The sequence below is a fragment of the Myotis nattereri genome (genome assembly GCF_964212035.1).
Source record: "Myotis nattereri genome assembly, chromosome: 3".
In the NCBI taxonomy this organism is placed as follows: Eukaryota; Metazoa; Chordata; class Mammalia; order Chiroptera; family Vespertilionidae; genus Myotis; species Myotis nattereri.
Window position 1 is genome coordinate 12,330,940 of NC_138077.1, and position 14,689 is coordinate 12,345,628.

The 14,689-nt window shown below is 45.6% G+C and overlaps 2 protein-coding genes across 5 annotated transcripts in view; one reads left to right on the top strand and one right to left on the bottom strand.

The window, feature by feature from the left end:
• Nucleotides 1-5,381, bottom strand: part of GABPA (GA binding protein transcription factor subunit alpha) — a 28,474-nt gene extending 23,093 nt beyond the window's left edge. For 2 of the 3 annotated variants that reach the window (XM_081086579.1, XM_081086577.1), the window contains exon 1: nt 5,179-5,381. The gene's annotated coding sequence lies outside the window, so the exon portion shown is untranslated. Of the gene's footprint in view, nt 1-4,633; nt 4,948-5,178 lie in introns of those variants that run through there. The other variant, XM_081086578.1, reaches the window with a different exon arrangement.
• On the top strand, nt 5,049-14,457 carry ATP5PF (ATP synthase peripheral stalk subunit F6). 2 transcript variants are annotated; one of them, XM_081086581.1, is made up of 4 exons: nt 5,049-5,775; nt 10,150-10,324; nt 13,108-13,232; nt 14,278-14,457. In XM_081086581.1, exons 2-4 carry the CDS (start codon nt 10,161-10,163, stop codon nt 14,313-14,315), a joined length of 327 nt encoding a protein of 108 aa, XP_080942707.1. In that variant the 5' UTR covers nt 5,049-5,775; nt 10,150-10,160; the 3' UTR covers nt 14,316-14,457. The 2 variants fall into 2 exon arrangements, with proteins under 2 accessions (XP_080942707.1, XP_080942706.1); XM_081086580.1 differs by having other exon boundaries at nt 5,746-5,911.
• Nucleotides 14,458-14,689: the final 232 nt, after the last annotated feature.

The window sequence follows — 14,689 nt, forward strand, 5'->3', positions numbered from 1 at the left end:
ATTTTTGGTATTTATTTTATATATTTAAATGCCATTTAACAAAGAAAAATCAACCAAAAATATGAGTTTGCGTGTCACCTCTGACACGCGTGTCATAGGTTTGCCATCACTGGCCTAGGCTCTAGCCAACTTTTGCTTTCTTTTGTTCTGACCCTAGCTTAGCAGAACTTCCCTTTCCCTAATAAAGTCTATTCCTTAACACACTATTTGTAAAATTATGTTATTTATCTTGCGCACTAGATCAAAACAGGTGGTGACCCGGTGGGACAACATAACCTCCACCTGGTTTGAAGGGATATTAGTATGTTTACAGATGTATACAAAATACTTTGAACAGTACTTCACTCTTAGTAGGCACTCTATTAAAAAAAATGTTTTAGAAACTATCATCCTATATAATAAATGCCTAATATGCTAAGTGTCCAGTCGACTGGTCGTTATGATATGCTAATGATATGCTAAGGCTGTTCAACTGCTTGCTGATGTGCACTGACCACCAGGGGGCAGACAGTCGACTGGTCGACTAGTTGCTATGACATGCACTGACCACCAGGGGGCAGACACTCCAACCAGCAGGTTAGCTTGCTGCTGGGGTCCAGCTGATTAGACTGAGTGAGACTGGCCGGACATGCCCTGGAGCCCTCCCGCAGTCCATCCCCAGCTGGCCAACCTCCCATGTCTCTCCCTGGCCCCAATCGTGCACCAGTGGGGTCCCTTGGCCTGGCCTCCGCCCTCTTGCAATCTGGGACCCCTTGGGGGATGTCAGAGAGCTGGTTTCGGCCGATCCCGCAGACCAGGCCAAGGGACCACACTGGTGCACAAATTCATGCACTGGGCCTCTAGTCGCCCATATAAAATTGACTCCAGGTCCCCTAAAGCAGCGGTTCTCAACCTGTGGGTCGCGACCCCTTTGGCAGTCGAACGACCCTTTCACAGGGGTTGCCTAAGACCATCGGAAAACACATATATAATTACATATTATTTTTGTGATTAATCACTAGGCTTTAATTATGTTCAATTTGTAACAATGAAATTGGGGGTCACCACAACATGAGGAACTGTATAAAAGGGTCATGGCATTAGGAAGGTTGAGAACCACTGCCCTAAAGGCTTAAATGTGAAAGACACAACTATAAAGCTAATAGAAGAAAATAGTGGGGATTTTTTTTATGGTTTAAGAATAAAAAATAATTTGTTAACATTCCAAAAATTAAACCATAAGAAAAAAACTAATGTATTTGATTATATAAAAATTAAGATTTATGTTCAATAGACAGGATAACGACTAAGAAAAGATATTTTCGATATCCAAAGGTGACAAGGGAATAACTGGAATAGACAGCAAATTCCTGCAAATTGGTAACAATCCCCCAAAAGTCAGGACAAATTAGAAAAGCAGGTAAAGTATAGGAAAAGGGAAGTAACAGAGAAAACCAAAATGGTTAAGGATATAAAGAAATGTTCAAACTCAAATCATTCAAAAATGCAACTTAAAACAAAAACTTTATACCTTGAGTGTGTGTGTGAAAAATGTAGTGTTGACTACTGAAAAGGATAAGCAGGGATGTGGAGCCATAAGAATCCTCTGCTTCTGTTGAAGTACAGACAGGTCCAGCTAATCTGGAGAAAAATCTAGATTCTAGCAGCACTTACTCAAAGCAAGTATGCTAATACCTGTGGCCCAGCACGTGCCCTTAGATAAGCATTCCAGAGATACTGACTGATAAGGATGTTCAGAGTAGCTTTGTTGGGGATAGCTGGAAGCTGGAGCCAATAAAAGTATCCATGGTGCCTTAGCCGGTTTGGCTCCGTGGATAGAGCTACGGACTGAAGGGTCCAGGGTTCGATTCCGGTCAAGGGCACATGCCTGGGTTGTGGGCTCGGTCCCCAGTGTGGGGCATGCGGGAGGTAGCCAATGGGTGATTCTCTCATCATTGATGTTTCTGTCTCTCTCTCTCCCTTCCTCTATGAAATCAGTAAGCATATATTAAAAAAAACAAACCAATATCCATGGTAAGAAAGTACTGAGATATAAGAAAATGTGAAAGGAGCAGACACCATGAAACTTCAGTAGCAGTTAAAAACAAGGAAATAATGTACGCGCACAGAATCAGAGTGGGCCCTCTCCCTAGGGAGCCCATGCCTTGCCTTGCCTTTCCCCTCCCCCTCTTGGCCCCGGGCAGGTTACCATTAACTTCCTCATTCCCAAGCTCCTGGGGCCCTTCCTTCACTTCTGTAACTTGTTTCCTAAGCCCATTACTTCTGAGAATTACAGTTTCTATCTCTGTAATATACCCAATAAATGTTCTCTTACCAAAAAAAGAAGAAAAAAATTATAAAAAGTGTTGTGTACGGAAAAAGTGAGAAATAGTAAGGTTGATAGCAGAACAGAACTTTTAAAAGATATTTTTGTTTTATTTTCAGGGCCTATAAAGAGGTCCACTCCTCTCTCCACAACCAATTTTATTTTTTAAAAGGTTAGGAAACAATTGAATTTTCCCAGAACTTTGGGAAAAATAAAAAAGTATATGAAAAAGTAACCAGAGGCCGAGACATGGCCCTAAATTAGGGCTTATCAGCAGGGTTACCTGTGTTCCCCATAATATAAGCACTAAAACAGGGACTTGTTAAAAAGAAATTTATCCTGTGATCTTCCAAAAAAGTTAGAGATCAGTCCCTAGAAGGTGCCCCCCCCCCCAAAAAAAACCCATATACTCTAGAAAAAAATGCCCAGTCTCTAAATTGATCCTTTTCTCTTTCTCAGGTCTCTAAATTTAGCCTTGACAGTAAGAGATTAGGAAATGGTCCAAAATGCTGATGTCACTACTTGAGTGGGTCTTAGCTCTTTTTCTGGAACCAGGATTCTTTTACAAAACTTACAGTGGAGAAGAGAACATCACTTGGAGCCTTTCCACCTAAGGGCTGCCCTGGTTTCACCCAGATTAAATCTCACCTGGGGTTCAGAACCCTTCACAAAATGGAAATAAACTAAAAAGTCCAGAAAAGGCTAGTATTCTTTAAATACAGTTACATTTAATATTCTCCCTTGCAGCTACAGATAAACTTGAGAATTAGCCTGGCTGGTTTGGCTCAGTGGATAGAGCATCGGCCTGCGGACTGAAGGGTCCCGGCTCGATTCCATCAGGGGCACACGCCAGGTTGCAGGCTGGATCCCCAGTGTGGGGCGCTGCAGGAGGCAGCCGATCAAGGATTCTCTCTCATCACTGATGTTTCAATCTTTCTCTCCCTCTCCCTTCCTCTCTGAAATCAATTAAAATATATTAAAAAAGCAAAACTTGAGAATTAGTCTTCTTCACTGGAAAACATTATTAGTTTGGGACAACTCTTCCCAGTAAGGGCAATACTTATATGTAATATTTACCTATATTTAACATACAACATGTATTAAAAATACACAAAATGTGCATTTAACATATATAAATGTAATCTAAGAGTACCTACCTGATTAACTGAACATTTTCTCAAACTAAAAAATATTGTTAAATACCCGAATAAAAAGTTTTTGTTTTTAAAAATAAAGTCAACAGCCCGGCCAGTGTGGCTCGTTGAAGCCCATGCAACAGGAGGCCACAGGCTCCATCCCAGGCAGCGCCCCTGCCAGGGTTCCCGCTCCAACCCCACGGTGGGACTGGAGGCAAGGGCTTGTCCAAGGGTGATGTTTCTCCCTCTCCCCGTCTCCCTTCCCTTCTCCAAAATCAATAAAAAATATATATTTTAGCCGAAACCGGTTTGGCTCAGTGGATAGGGCGTCGGCCTGCGGACTGAAAGGTCCCAGGTTCGAATCCGGTCAAGGGCATGTACCTGGGTTGCGGGCACATCCCCAGTGGGGGGTGTGCAGGAGGCAGCTGATCGATGTTTCTCTCTCATCGATGTTTCTAACTCTCTATCTCTCTCCCTTCTGTCTGTAAAAAATCAATAAAATATATTAAAATATATATATATTTTAAAAATAAAATTAAAAGTTAGGGAAAAAAGTAAAACGTGTATTTGTGTGTGTTTGCAGAGCGAGGGAAAGCTGACTAAGGCTTGCTGACTTCCCCCCACCAGGTGAAGGCGTTCACTGTGTAATTTCATTGTATAATTTTTCAAGTTTCCCGTAGAGCTGAAATTTTCTAAACAAAACTGGAGAAAAATGAAAGAGGTTTAATTTCGTATTCAGCCCCACATCCTCTTATGAACAGCCCCGATTCAGCATCCAGCTCGGTATCTACCCTCCTCCTCCAAGACCATCCGCCCCTCGGGACACGCAGTCCCGTCCACCCTGCGGCCCAGGCGGACGACCTCAGCCCGCCTCGTCCGAACACCCATCCGGCTGCAACGTCCGGACCAGACCCCGACCAGGGGCCGATCCCGTACAGCGGTTCGGGAGGAGCGGATCCGCTTCTCCTGAAGTTTCGGACCACACGGCGCTGGCAGGACCAGCACCGCCCGGCGCCTCGCTCTGCGCGAGGGAGTCCCCCATCTCTGCTCCTCCCGCGGGCGGGCTGCCGGGTGACGGACCCTCACCCCCGGCCATGCACGGCCTTCCCGCCGTCACCCCGTAAACCGGGGCCCCACTACGGACGGACGAGGCTCCCGCACGGCACTCCCGAAGTTGGCAAACTACACGGACCCAGCGTTTCCCCGCGTCTTCCTGCCACTTCCTCCAAGAGGCCCCACGGACAACATGAGCGTGAACAAGGGGCTCGGATGCCACGACCGGACAGTTCGAGCAAGACAACGGGACCGGGAGGAGAGCCCATCGCCGAGGCGGCGACACTCGTTTCGCTTCTTCCTGTGAAACCCCGGGAGCCAGGATCCCGTTCCGATCGCGGAGACTGCGGACCGTGGCCACGCCAGGCGGCGGACGAGCCGAGCGAGCGGCGGCGGAGCGGAGCGCGAAGCCGGGGACCCGGACCGCCAGGGCCCGGGGCGCGCGGCTCCCCCGCCCGGCGCCGCGCGCCCCCCGCCCCTCCCTCCGCTCCCCGCACAGCTCCCGCCCCTCCCCACCCGGCTCCCTCAAGTCTCCACGAACGGAAATGGGAGTCACAGCGCCGGGGACCAGCGGAAACAAAACACAGAGGCGGCCGCGGGGGGGCCGCTCTGGGGGAGCAGGCCCCGGAACGAAGCCGGCCCGCGGGGGCCCGTGCTCCCCTCCCCTCCCGCGGCCGCACTCACCCGCTCCGGAACCAACCGGGTCGCCCCCGCCCGCGCTCCACAGCCGGCGGAGAACAGCGGCGGCGCGCGCTCCACGTGCGGCGTCTCTCCCGGCAAAACCTGCAGCTCCCGCGACTCCAAGTGTGAGGCCCCTGGGCCCTTCCCGCGGAATCGGCGCTGAGAAACTCCAATCCCCCTCCCGCCTCCCAGGCACCCCCGGGCTCGGGACTACAAGTCCCAGCAGGTGGCGCGAAACGAACGCCCCGAGGCAACGGAGGCTCACGAGGCACAAAGGAGCACAACGCCCCCGCCCGCTTTGTGTTATTACACTGGCACTTTGTCGGGACGTTCATACACTTCAACAACCCAAGGAGCAGGACTGCTGGCTGAGTCGGGGCGGGAAGGACTGAACTCAGGGACAGGCCGGGCCAAGTGCGCATGCGTACATAGGAAGGTTTCCAGAAGGGAAAGAGGGAGCAGATCAAGTTAGGAGGAGGAAAGATGGCGGAAGAGCCGCTAGGGGACCCGGAAGCACTTACCCTCCACTTCCTCCCGTTTGCCTTCTGCCTCACCTAGAGCCGTCCGGTCGCAGACTGTCTCTGAGACGCTTCCTGTCCGGTGAGTGCCGACCGACTGAAACGGCAGCCCACAATGCACTGCGATAGCGTGTCGGCGGGAGGGGGCGGAGCCAAGGCCGGAAGTAGGACGGTGGCGGCGGCGGCGGCGGCTCTGGCAGCTCGGGACTGAGTACAAGGTGACTGGGAGGGTAGCTGGCCTGGCTGGGCCTCTTGGGACTCCGATGCTGAGTGTTTCTCCGGGGACTGGGCTGCCTGTTGCCTTTGCCCTGCATGAGAGAGCAGCTTTTGGGGCCCGGAGACCTTCAGGCCGGTCCCGAGGTCATACAGACGCCGGAGCCTTTCGGCCTTGGAGTTTGCCAAGTGGGCTCCATGGATCGCCCGGATGATAATGCCCGCTCCGAGGCCAGGCCGGGGTGGTGCGGGCTGCAGGGCCGCGAGGGGTTCCCGGCTGGGGCAGCCCAAGGTCATGCTCGCGGGGCAGGTCTTCGGCCAGGCCGGCCCAAGCTGGGCTCGCGGGAGGTTGTTCTGAACTGTTTAGGGCAGATCATGGTGATCCTCATCTTAAAGCTTTGCAGCCCTCCTAGAAGTATAAGTGGTGCTAAGACTGTGTTAGGCGGCCGTGTTTGCACTCTTCTGCACAGTCCGACACCTCAGCCACCGGGGACAGGACGCGGCCGGGATGGGGGCGGGGGGGGGGGGGCTGGTGCTTGAACCCGGGGACAGGCCAGAGTGCGCGCGCGAACACCGCGGGGTTTCCCGGAGGCAAGAGGCGGTCCCGACGGGCGGATTGCGAGTTGACTTTGAGAATCAGCTTCGAGGGGCGCTGGCCGGGCAGCCCGGCTGGTCAGAGCGTCTTCCCCACACACCGGGGTCGAAGGTCGAGGCACATGCAGGAGTCACCCAATGCATGCGCAAATGGGTGGAACAACAAAGGCGATGATCTCCCTCTCCCGTTATCCCTCTGCAATCAACAGATAAAAAAGAAAAAGTATCGATCTGTAAAGGATATATATGCGTGAAGAGGCGGCGGAAGGACTGCCCTCCGGCTGGTCGGCATCCCTGTCAACAGGAGAGCCGTGCTCCTTCTGCACGTGCTGGTCCCTTTCCTGCTGCCCCCCCCCCCCCAGTCTTTTCCTGACGGTGTCACGGCCTCCCGCGGCCCCTCCTGGCTCTCATCCCGGTGTCTTGCTCCAGTAGGAAACATCACGGCTGATATTTCACACCTGCTTGTGTAATAGCTCGTGCCTCCCGCGGGCCGGGGGACAGTCCACACTCACTGTGTGTTTAAACACAGATGAGATTATGTGTTCCATTTTTTTTGGACAAGATGAATTTGAGGGCCCTAAAGGACTTAGGAAGGGACGTGAGCTGTTGAATGTACGGAGTTCAGGGAAAAACAAACTTAGAGACGTGATTTCGGAATCATCAGTACTCAGGAATCGAAGAAAAAAAATGGATTTCAGCCCTGACCGGTTTGGCTCAGTGGATAGAGCGTCGGCCTGCGGACTGAAGGGTCCCAGGTTCGATTCCGGTCAAGGGCATGTACCTGGGTTGCGGGCACATCCCCAGGAGGGGGTGTGCAGGAGACAGCTGATCGATATTTCTCTCTCATCGATGTTTCTAACTGTCCCTCTCCCTTCCTCTCTGTAAATAAATCAATAAAAAATATAATTAAAAAAATAGATTTTACTCATGTTGCAGTAGGAATAGCATGATTTTTGCAGTCAGAGCAAATTAACTGTGGGAATATGAGCAATTTAATAGCCTTCTTAGACATAGTTTTATTACCTGTAAAGCAGAGATAAGAACACCTTGTAATGTTTAACAGGAGTGCCCCACGGGTGCAAGGAGAGAATGTATATGGGACTACTTTTCGAAATATCTAGGGCTGAACAAACATTAGATAACCTTATTGCTGAGTGTTAAACATGAATAAGCTGCCAGAAAGGAATATATATATATATGTAATTGCACAATTTTTATTTTTTTAATATATTTTATTGATTTTTTACAGAGAGAAAGGGAGAGGGATAGAGAGTTAGAAACATCGATGAGAGAGAAACATCAATCAGCTGCCTCCTGCACACCCCCTACTGAGGATGTGCCTGCAACCAAGGTACATGCCCTTGACCGGAATCGAACCTGGGACCTTTCAGTCCACAGACCGACGCTCTATCCACTGAGCCAAACCAGTTAGGGCGAATTGCACAATTTTTAAAATATGCTTGTGTCCAGTAAGAATCTACTGTGTAATCTTAGACCAGGTACTTGCCTCTAAACCTCGGTTTCTGTGTGTGTAAAATGGGATTCGAAATATGTAGCAGCTTAAGGTCATTTGTTTGCTTAAAGTCTTTTCCCAAGTATTTTTCACTCATGGGATATAAGAATGGTATATGATGGATTCTTTAATTCCTTCATATAGTTTGCTTTCACCCTGGCAGGTGAAGGGTATTTTGTTGATTGTGTAATGTCTTTTGGTAATTTTTATGTGCTCTTCCAGGGCTTCTCAACCTTGGCACTGTTGACATTTTGGACCAGATAAGTCTTTGTTGTGGGAAGTCCATTATTGTTATGGGATGTTTGGCAGCATCCCTGGCCTTTACCCACTAGAAGCCAGTGACACTCACCCTTCTAGGGACAGCCAAAAATGTCTTTAGACATTGCCAACTATCTCCTAGAGTGTACCCCCACTCCTATTCCAGAACTGTGCTACTCTACTGTCCTTTAGCTTAGTGCTTCTCTAACTCTCTGTGGTAAAAGGCTTTCTACCTCCCCCCAACGTTTGTGGATATTTTTGAAGAATACAATAAAAATGAATTCCTAGGAAAATTATATGAAAGACAAAATGAAGACACACAAAATACAAACTCTAATACTTTATTAAGTTCAGCAGACATCCTTTCTATATAATAAAAGCCTAATATGCTAAGTGTCCGGTCGGTCGTTCAACCAGTCAAAGCATAATATGCTAATGAATGCTAAGGCTGCTCACTATGATGAGCACTGACCACCAGGGGGCAGACAGTCGACTGGTTGACCAGTTGCTATGACATGCACTGACCACCAGGGGGCAGGCGCTCCAACCAGTAGATTACCTTGCTGCTGGGGTCCAGATGATTGTGACTGAGCAAGACGGATGGGACACATCCTGGTCCCTCCCTGGCCCCAATCGTGCACCAGGCCAAGGGACCCCACAGGTGTATGAATCCGTGCACCGGGCCTGTACTATGTTGATATACCAAATTGCTTAGAAGTTTCTAAATGCTCATTTCCAATTTTTGTATTGCTATAGACCAGTGACACAATCTGTATGCTGCCACTGGTCTACAGACCATACCTTGAGCAGTAGTAATATAACTTAATAGGGTCCGGTATCAGTATGATTATGATGATTATTATTAGTTAATTTGTGGGGGTGGAGGGATCATGTTAGCGTTAACATGTCAGGTTTTTACTTCATCTTTAAGGTTCAGAAACTGTACCAGGCTATATTGAGTTGTGACTCTTTTGTCATTCCAATAAGAGTTTGGTAAGCCCTTTACTAGACTCAGTCTTTTTTTAATTTAACGGAAGTTTTTTCTACTTATTTATGGTCTCCTTATCTATTCCTTGTCTTCTGGAATTCCTGTTTGCATATATTTGTTGTAATTTGGATTTTTTGCATTTGGTCTTTCAAGACACTAAATGAGATCTCAACTGAGATCAGTTTGTCTCCTGAAATTTTTAGTTAGAAAAGCATGTCCTTTAGCTCTAAGGATTTGGAAGTCCTTATTTTTAAAAATCAGAATTTGATCTCCTTTACATATTCTAAGTCACTGATTAGGTTGTACCACATGATTTCCCCTCTTTTGTTGGTGCGTTTCCTTGGCCTGTTGCTATTTCCCCTTGCTGGTTGTGTTGGACTTAGGTTTGTAGTTGTAACAGGACTTAGATTTGCAGTTGTAACAGGCAGGCTCCCTCTGTGCGTCTTCCAAGTAGAAACTTCCAGGCTATCAGAATCCTCGCACATTCTTTTGGAGGTCAGGATTGTTCTTTTCCTCTGGGGGTGGGTAGCTTTCCAACATCCTAGTTTGACTATTTTCCCTGATCCAAGACTAAGTTCATGGAGAGGAAACACCCCATCCCATATTCTGTGCTTTCTTTCTGCATGTAACCCTAGTGGGGCCACACAGAGGCCTGAGTTCCTGACTGCTCCTGGGACCCAGGTCTTCGGGTTAAGAAGTAAAAACTTGCAGTGGGCAGAGGAGAGGGGAATGGAGTTGGGATCGGGTGACTGTCCTCAGCATTCACTGAGTTCTGGTATGCTTTAAGTCCTGTACAATTAAGAGAATTAGAGGCATTTTACAATTATATGTATATTAACATATATTAACCTTGTGTTGCCTCCCCCCCCCCCCCCCCCCCCCCCCCCCAGTAACAGTCACCATGATTCTTCAGAGGCTCTTCAGGTTCTCTTCTGTCATCCGGTCTGCAGTCTCAGTCCATTTGCGGAGGAATATCGGAGTTACAGCAGTGGCATTTAATAAGGAACTTGATCCTTTACAGAAACTCTTCGTGGACAAGATTAGAGAATACAAAACTAAGCGACAGTAAGTGGGTGGATAATCGACCATGTGTAAATATAAGTATTTAAAGTATGTAAGTTTTGAGGTGGTAATAAAATTACTTGGTGTTTGAAAGTGTCTAAGACCTTTACTGAGCTGATCCCTTGCATAGAGGTTCATTATCTCTGGATTATTTTAAGTCCTGAATTTTATCTTTTTTTATATGTGTTTCCAGGAAGAGTTCCATTAAATCTTTTGTTATTTTGGACATATCCTTATAGCTAAAGGATATATCATCATTCTACCTTAAAAAAAAAGTGAAGCCCTAATCGGTTTTAGATAGAGCATCAGCCTGCGGACTGAAGGGTCCCAGGTTCGATTCTGGTCAAGGGCATGTACCTTGGTTGCGGGCACATCCCCAGAAGAGGGTGTGCAGGAGGCAGCTGATCGATGTTTCTCTCTCATCGAATTTTCTAACTCTCTATCCCTCTCCCTCCCTCCCTGTAAAAAAATCAATAAATTATATATTTTTTTAAAAAGTGAAGACTTTACTCACATAATTTTGTTTATAGCTTGAAAGAGTTCTCAAAACCATAGAACGCCATTAATAGACATACCCAGGGTCTGCCTCAGGTTACAAACAATTGGTGTGAAGATAAATGGAGGTGGGAAGAGGATATCTTTTAGGAGGAAAGAATAGTGTGAGCTAAGGCATGAAAACTGGAAAGCACATTTGGGAAGTTGTATAATACTATTTTCCAAGACTATAGAATACATAAAGAATGTAGAGAGCAGTAAAGGATAGAATTGGGTTAGAATGAGGAATTATGGAAGGCCTTGATTACAGACTGGACAATTAAGATATATGAAAGCATATATGAGAAATATTTTTGAGTAGGATGGTGAGGTGGAACAATATTGCTGTGTATTAGGATGACAATTTTGATCACAGTGTACTAGGAAATTTGGTATGAAAAAAGAGGAGGTAGATGATTTATGAAGAGGGAGCTTTTTATGCTTAACCAGATATGGTAAATCAGATGTGAATGCATTCAAGTCTTAACAGCTATCACCTATCAGTAACTAGTACATTGATGAGACTGACTGGATCTTTTCAAAGCAGTTTCTAAAGCTTGTGGATCCCAGAGCTGGAAGACAGACATAAAGAATCTGGTTGAAAGTTCTTTCAAGAACTGCATTTTGGCCCAGTCAGTGTGGTTCAGTGGTTGAACATTGACCTATGAACCAGGAAGTCTCTGTTGGATTTCTAGTCAGGGCACATGCTGGGGTTGCAGGCTCGATCCCCATTGTGAGCCGTGCAGGAGGCAGCCAACCAATGATTCTCATCATTGATGTTTCTATCTCTCCCTCTTCCTTCCTCTCTGAAATCATTAAAAATATAGTTAAAAATAAAAAAAGAACTGCGTGTATATGTACTTCAGTAGCTGTTATTCACATGTGACTATTCAAATTCTAGTTAATTACAATTAAGTTTAAGTAAAAATTCAGTTTCTCAGTCACTTTAACCACATTTCTAGTGCTCAATAGGCAGATGTAGCTAGTGGCTACCATATTAGCACAGATATAGAGAGCATGTCTGTCATCACAGAAAATTTTATTACACATGCTGATCTAGAAAAAAATTGGGTCCAAACAAGAAATACCATTAATAAGTTCTTAAATTAGAGCTGTCTCTATAGTTTGTGAAAATTCTGTAACATAAATATTACCCTGTGCCTATATCATAGATATGTGTGAAAATATTATTACCCTAGATGGAATTTTCACTTGTAAATATTTTGTTTATTGTGCATTGATAGACAGGCGGTAACATTATGACAAGCCAAAGAATTTGTGCAAAGGATTAAGTAAATCTAATTGGTCTGGTTGTTATATTTATTTCCCAAAGCAACTCTGGTATGTCATTTTATTGCTTTGCAAATAAAATACAAACTCCCAGGCTTAACATTTCAGGCTTCCCACGATCTGGATCCTGCTGGTTTTTTCATCTAAACTGCTTAATATTCCCTCAAAGCCAATGCTTTATCTCCTCCATCTCTCTGCTTTTTCGGTCTTAGGTCTCAAATTCTGACCCAATTTTTTTTTTTTAATCTAATGCAAATGCATGATTTGTCACAAATGCCATTTTTTTTTTTTTAATCCTCACACAAGGATATATTTTTATTTGAGAGAGAGAGAGAGAGATGTGGGAGAGAAACTGATCAGTTGCCTCCTGTAAGTGCCCCAACTGGGGATGGAGCCCTCAACCTAGGTATGTGCCTAGGTTGGAATCAACCCAGGTACTCTGGACGATGCCCCAGCCAACTGAACCACTCAGCCAGGGCACACAAATGCCATTTTTTTTAATGAAGTTTTTTCTGATTAGCTCAGCAAAAGTGCCCTCTCAACTGAGTAGCTTTTTGTTAAACCATGTCTTTGAAGCATATCATATGACTCCCTTATGGCATAAATGTTTATAAACATATTTTTTTCTTTTTTTCTTTTTTTTTTTAAATATATTTTATTGATTTTTTACAGAGAGGAAGGGAGAGAGATAGAGAGTCAGAAACATCGATGAGAGAGAATCATCGATCAGCTGCCTCCTGCACATCTCCCACTGGGGATATGCCCGCAACCCAGGTATATGCCCTTGACCGGAACCGAACCTGGGACCTCTCAGTCCGCAGGCCGACGCCCTATCCACTGAGCCAAACCAGTTTCGGCAACATATTTTTTTCTTCTAAATGGCAAAGCCGCTGAGAATAGGGAATAATTTTGGTTTTGTAACCAGCACCTAAACTGGTTTTTACTTGCTCATTTACACACAGGTCATCTGGAGGACCTGTGGATGCTGGCCCAGAGTATCAGCAAGACATGGAGAAGGAGCTTTTTAAGCTTAAGCAGATGTATGGTAAAGCAGACATGAATACGTTCCCAGACTTCAAATTTGAAGGTAAATCTCTAATCAGATTCTTCCTTGTGGGAGATCACTTTAAAAGGAAAATATGTATACCTATTTATATTTAGTTCTTTAGAGGATAAATGTCAATTACATGTAGATTTATTAGGGCAGTGGTGTGTGCATGGGAAGCTCTGGGATAAACATTTGCCATTGGTATCGGTCACAGGTGGCGAACCGTTTTTCTGCCAAAGGCCACTTGGATATTTATAACATCATTCTCGGGCCATACAAAATTATCAACTTACAAATTAGCTTGCTATATTTGGTCAAACACTTATTTAACTCACCCCTAATGCCTTGGCAGGCCAGACCAAATGATTTCAAGGGCCTTATACAGCCTGTAGGCTGGACGTTCCCCACCCCTCGTATAGGAGATCACAACATAGAGTTTTTAAAATAATGGGGATCTATATAAGGATCAACATAATTTGATGAACAAGAATAGATCCAGAGACAAGTGGTAGGGGAGGGGGGTTAGAGAGCAACCAAAGGACTTGTATGCATGCCTATTAGCATAACCAATGGACACAGACACTGGGGCGGTGGGGGCCTGCCCGGGGTGGAAATGGGGGGGGGGGGGGGCGGGGAGTGTCAATTGGGGAAAAAGGAGACATACGTAAAACTTTAGACAATAAAATATATACATATATGTGTGTATATATATGGAAATAAAAAAAATAATGGGGATCTGAAATCAAACTCCCAGATCTTGAATCCTCTGACAATATCACTTACGAACTGTGTAGTCTTAGATAGTTAACTGATACCTGTTTCCCATCTGACATTTGGAGAGAATTATACCTTCCTCATGTGGTGGTTTTAGTTAAATGATATATGTAGAGTCAGTTAATAGCCTGGCTCATGATAGTGCTGAATAAATCTTCAGCAATTGTTATATTTCCATGTAGATGTTTAGAAACAGTAGATATTTACTAAAAAAACAAATCAGAAGATTGACGAGTTAAATATTGAAGCCTTCTCAATAAGGCATTTTATTGCACTAGACTAAGCTTTAACCTTTTTTTCCTCCCCTTAGATCCCAAATTTGAAGTCGTGGAAAAACCCCAGTCCTGAAGAAATGTAAAATGTATCTGGTCGTGTGTCTTAGATCAGTTGTATTACTGATCAGAAGTATCAGAAGAAACATACATTTCAACAACTGTCAAATGTTCTTTCATTCTGATTCCAAATAAATTATTTGGTGATTTTGCGTGTATGCTTGAGTGTATTGAATTCTGTGTTTTAGCATTACTTTTCAGTCGTCCCGTCTGGTGATAAGGAAGCATGTGGAGAACTGGATAAATTGGGTACAGCTTGCCTGTAACCTGCCGGACTCTTCTCATGTGCTGGGCATCCTTTTCATTCTGGAGACCTGCAGCCCGAGGGGAGCCACCGACCTCAGGAATGTTTGCTGCAGAGGGATGCTCCACCACGACTTGAAGAAACAG

Coding starts and splice junctions, on each gene's coding strand:
- ATP5PF (XM_081086581.1), top strand. CDS start 10,161: ATGATTCTTCAGAGGCTCTTCAGGTTCTCTTCTGTCATCCGGTCTGCA. Junction 10,325..13,107: donor GAATACAAAACTAAGCGACA/GTAAGTGGGTGG, acceptor ATTTACACACAG/GTCATCTGGAGGACCTGTGG. Junction 13,233..14,277: donor CCCAGACTTCAAATTTGAAG/GTAAATCTCTAA, acceptor TCCTCCCCTTAG/ATCCCAAATTTGAAGTCGTG.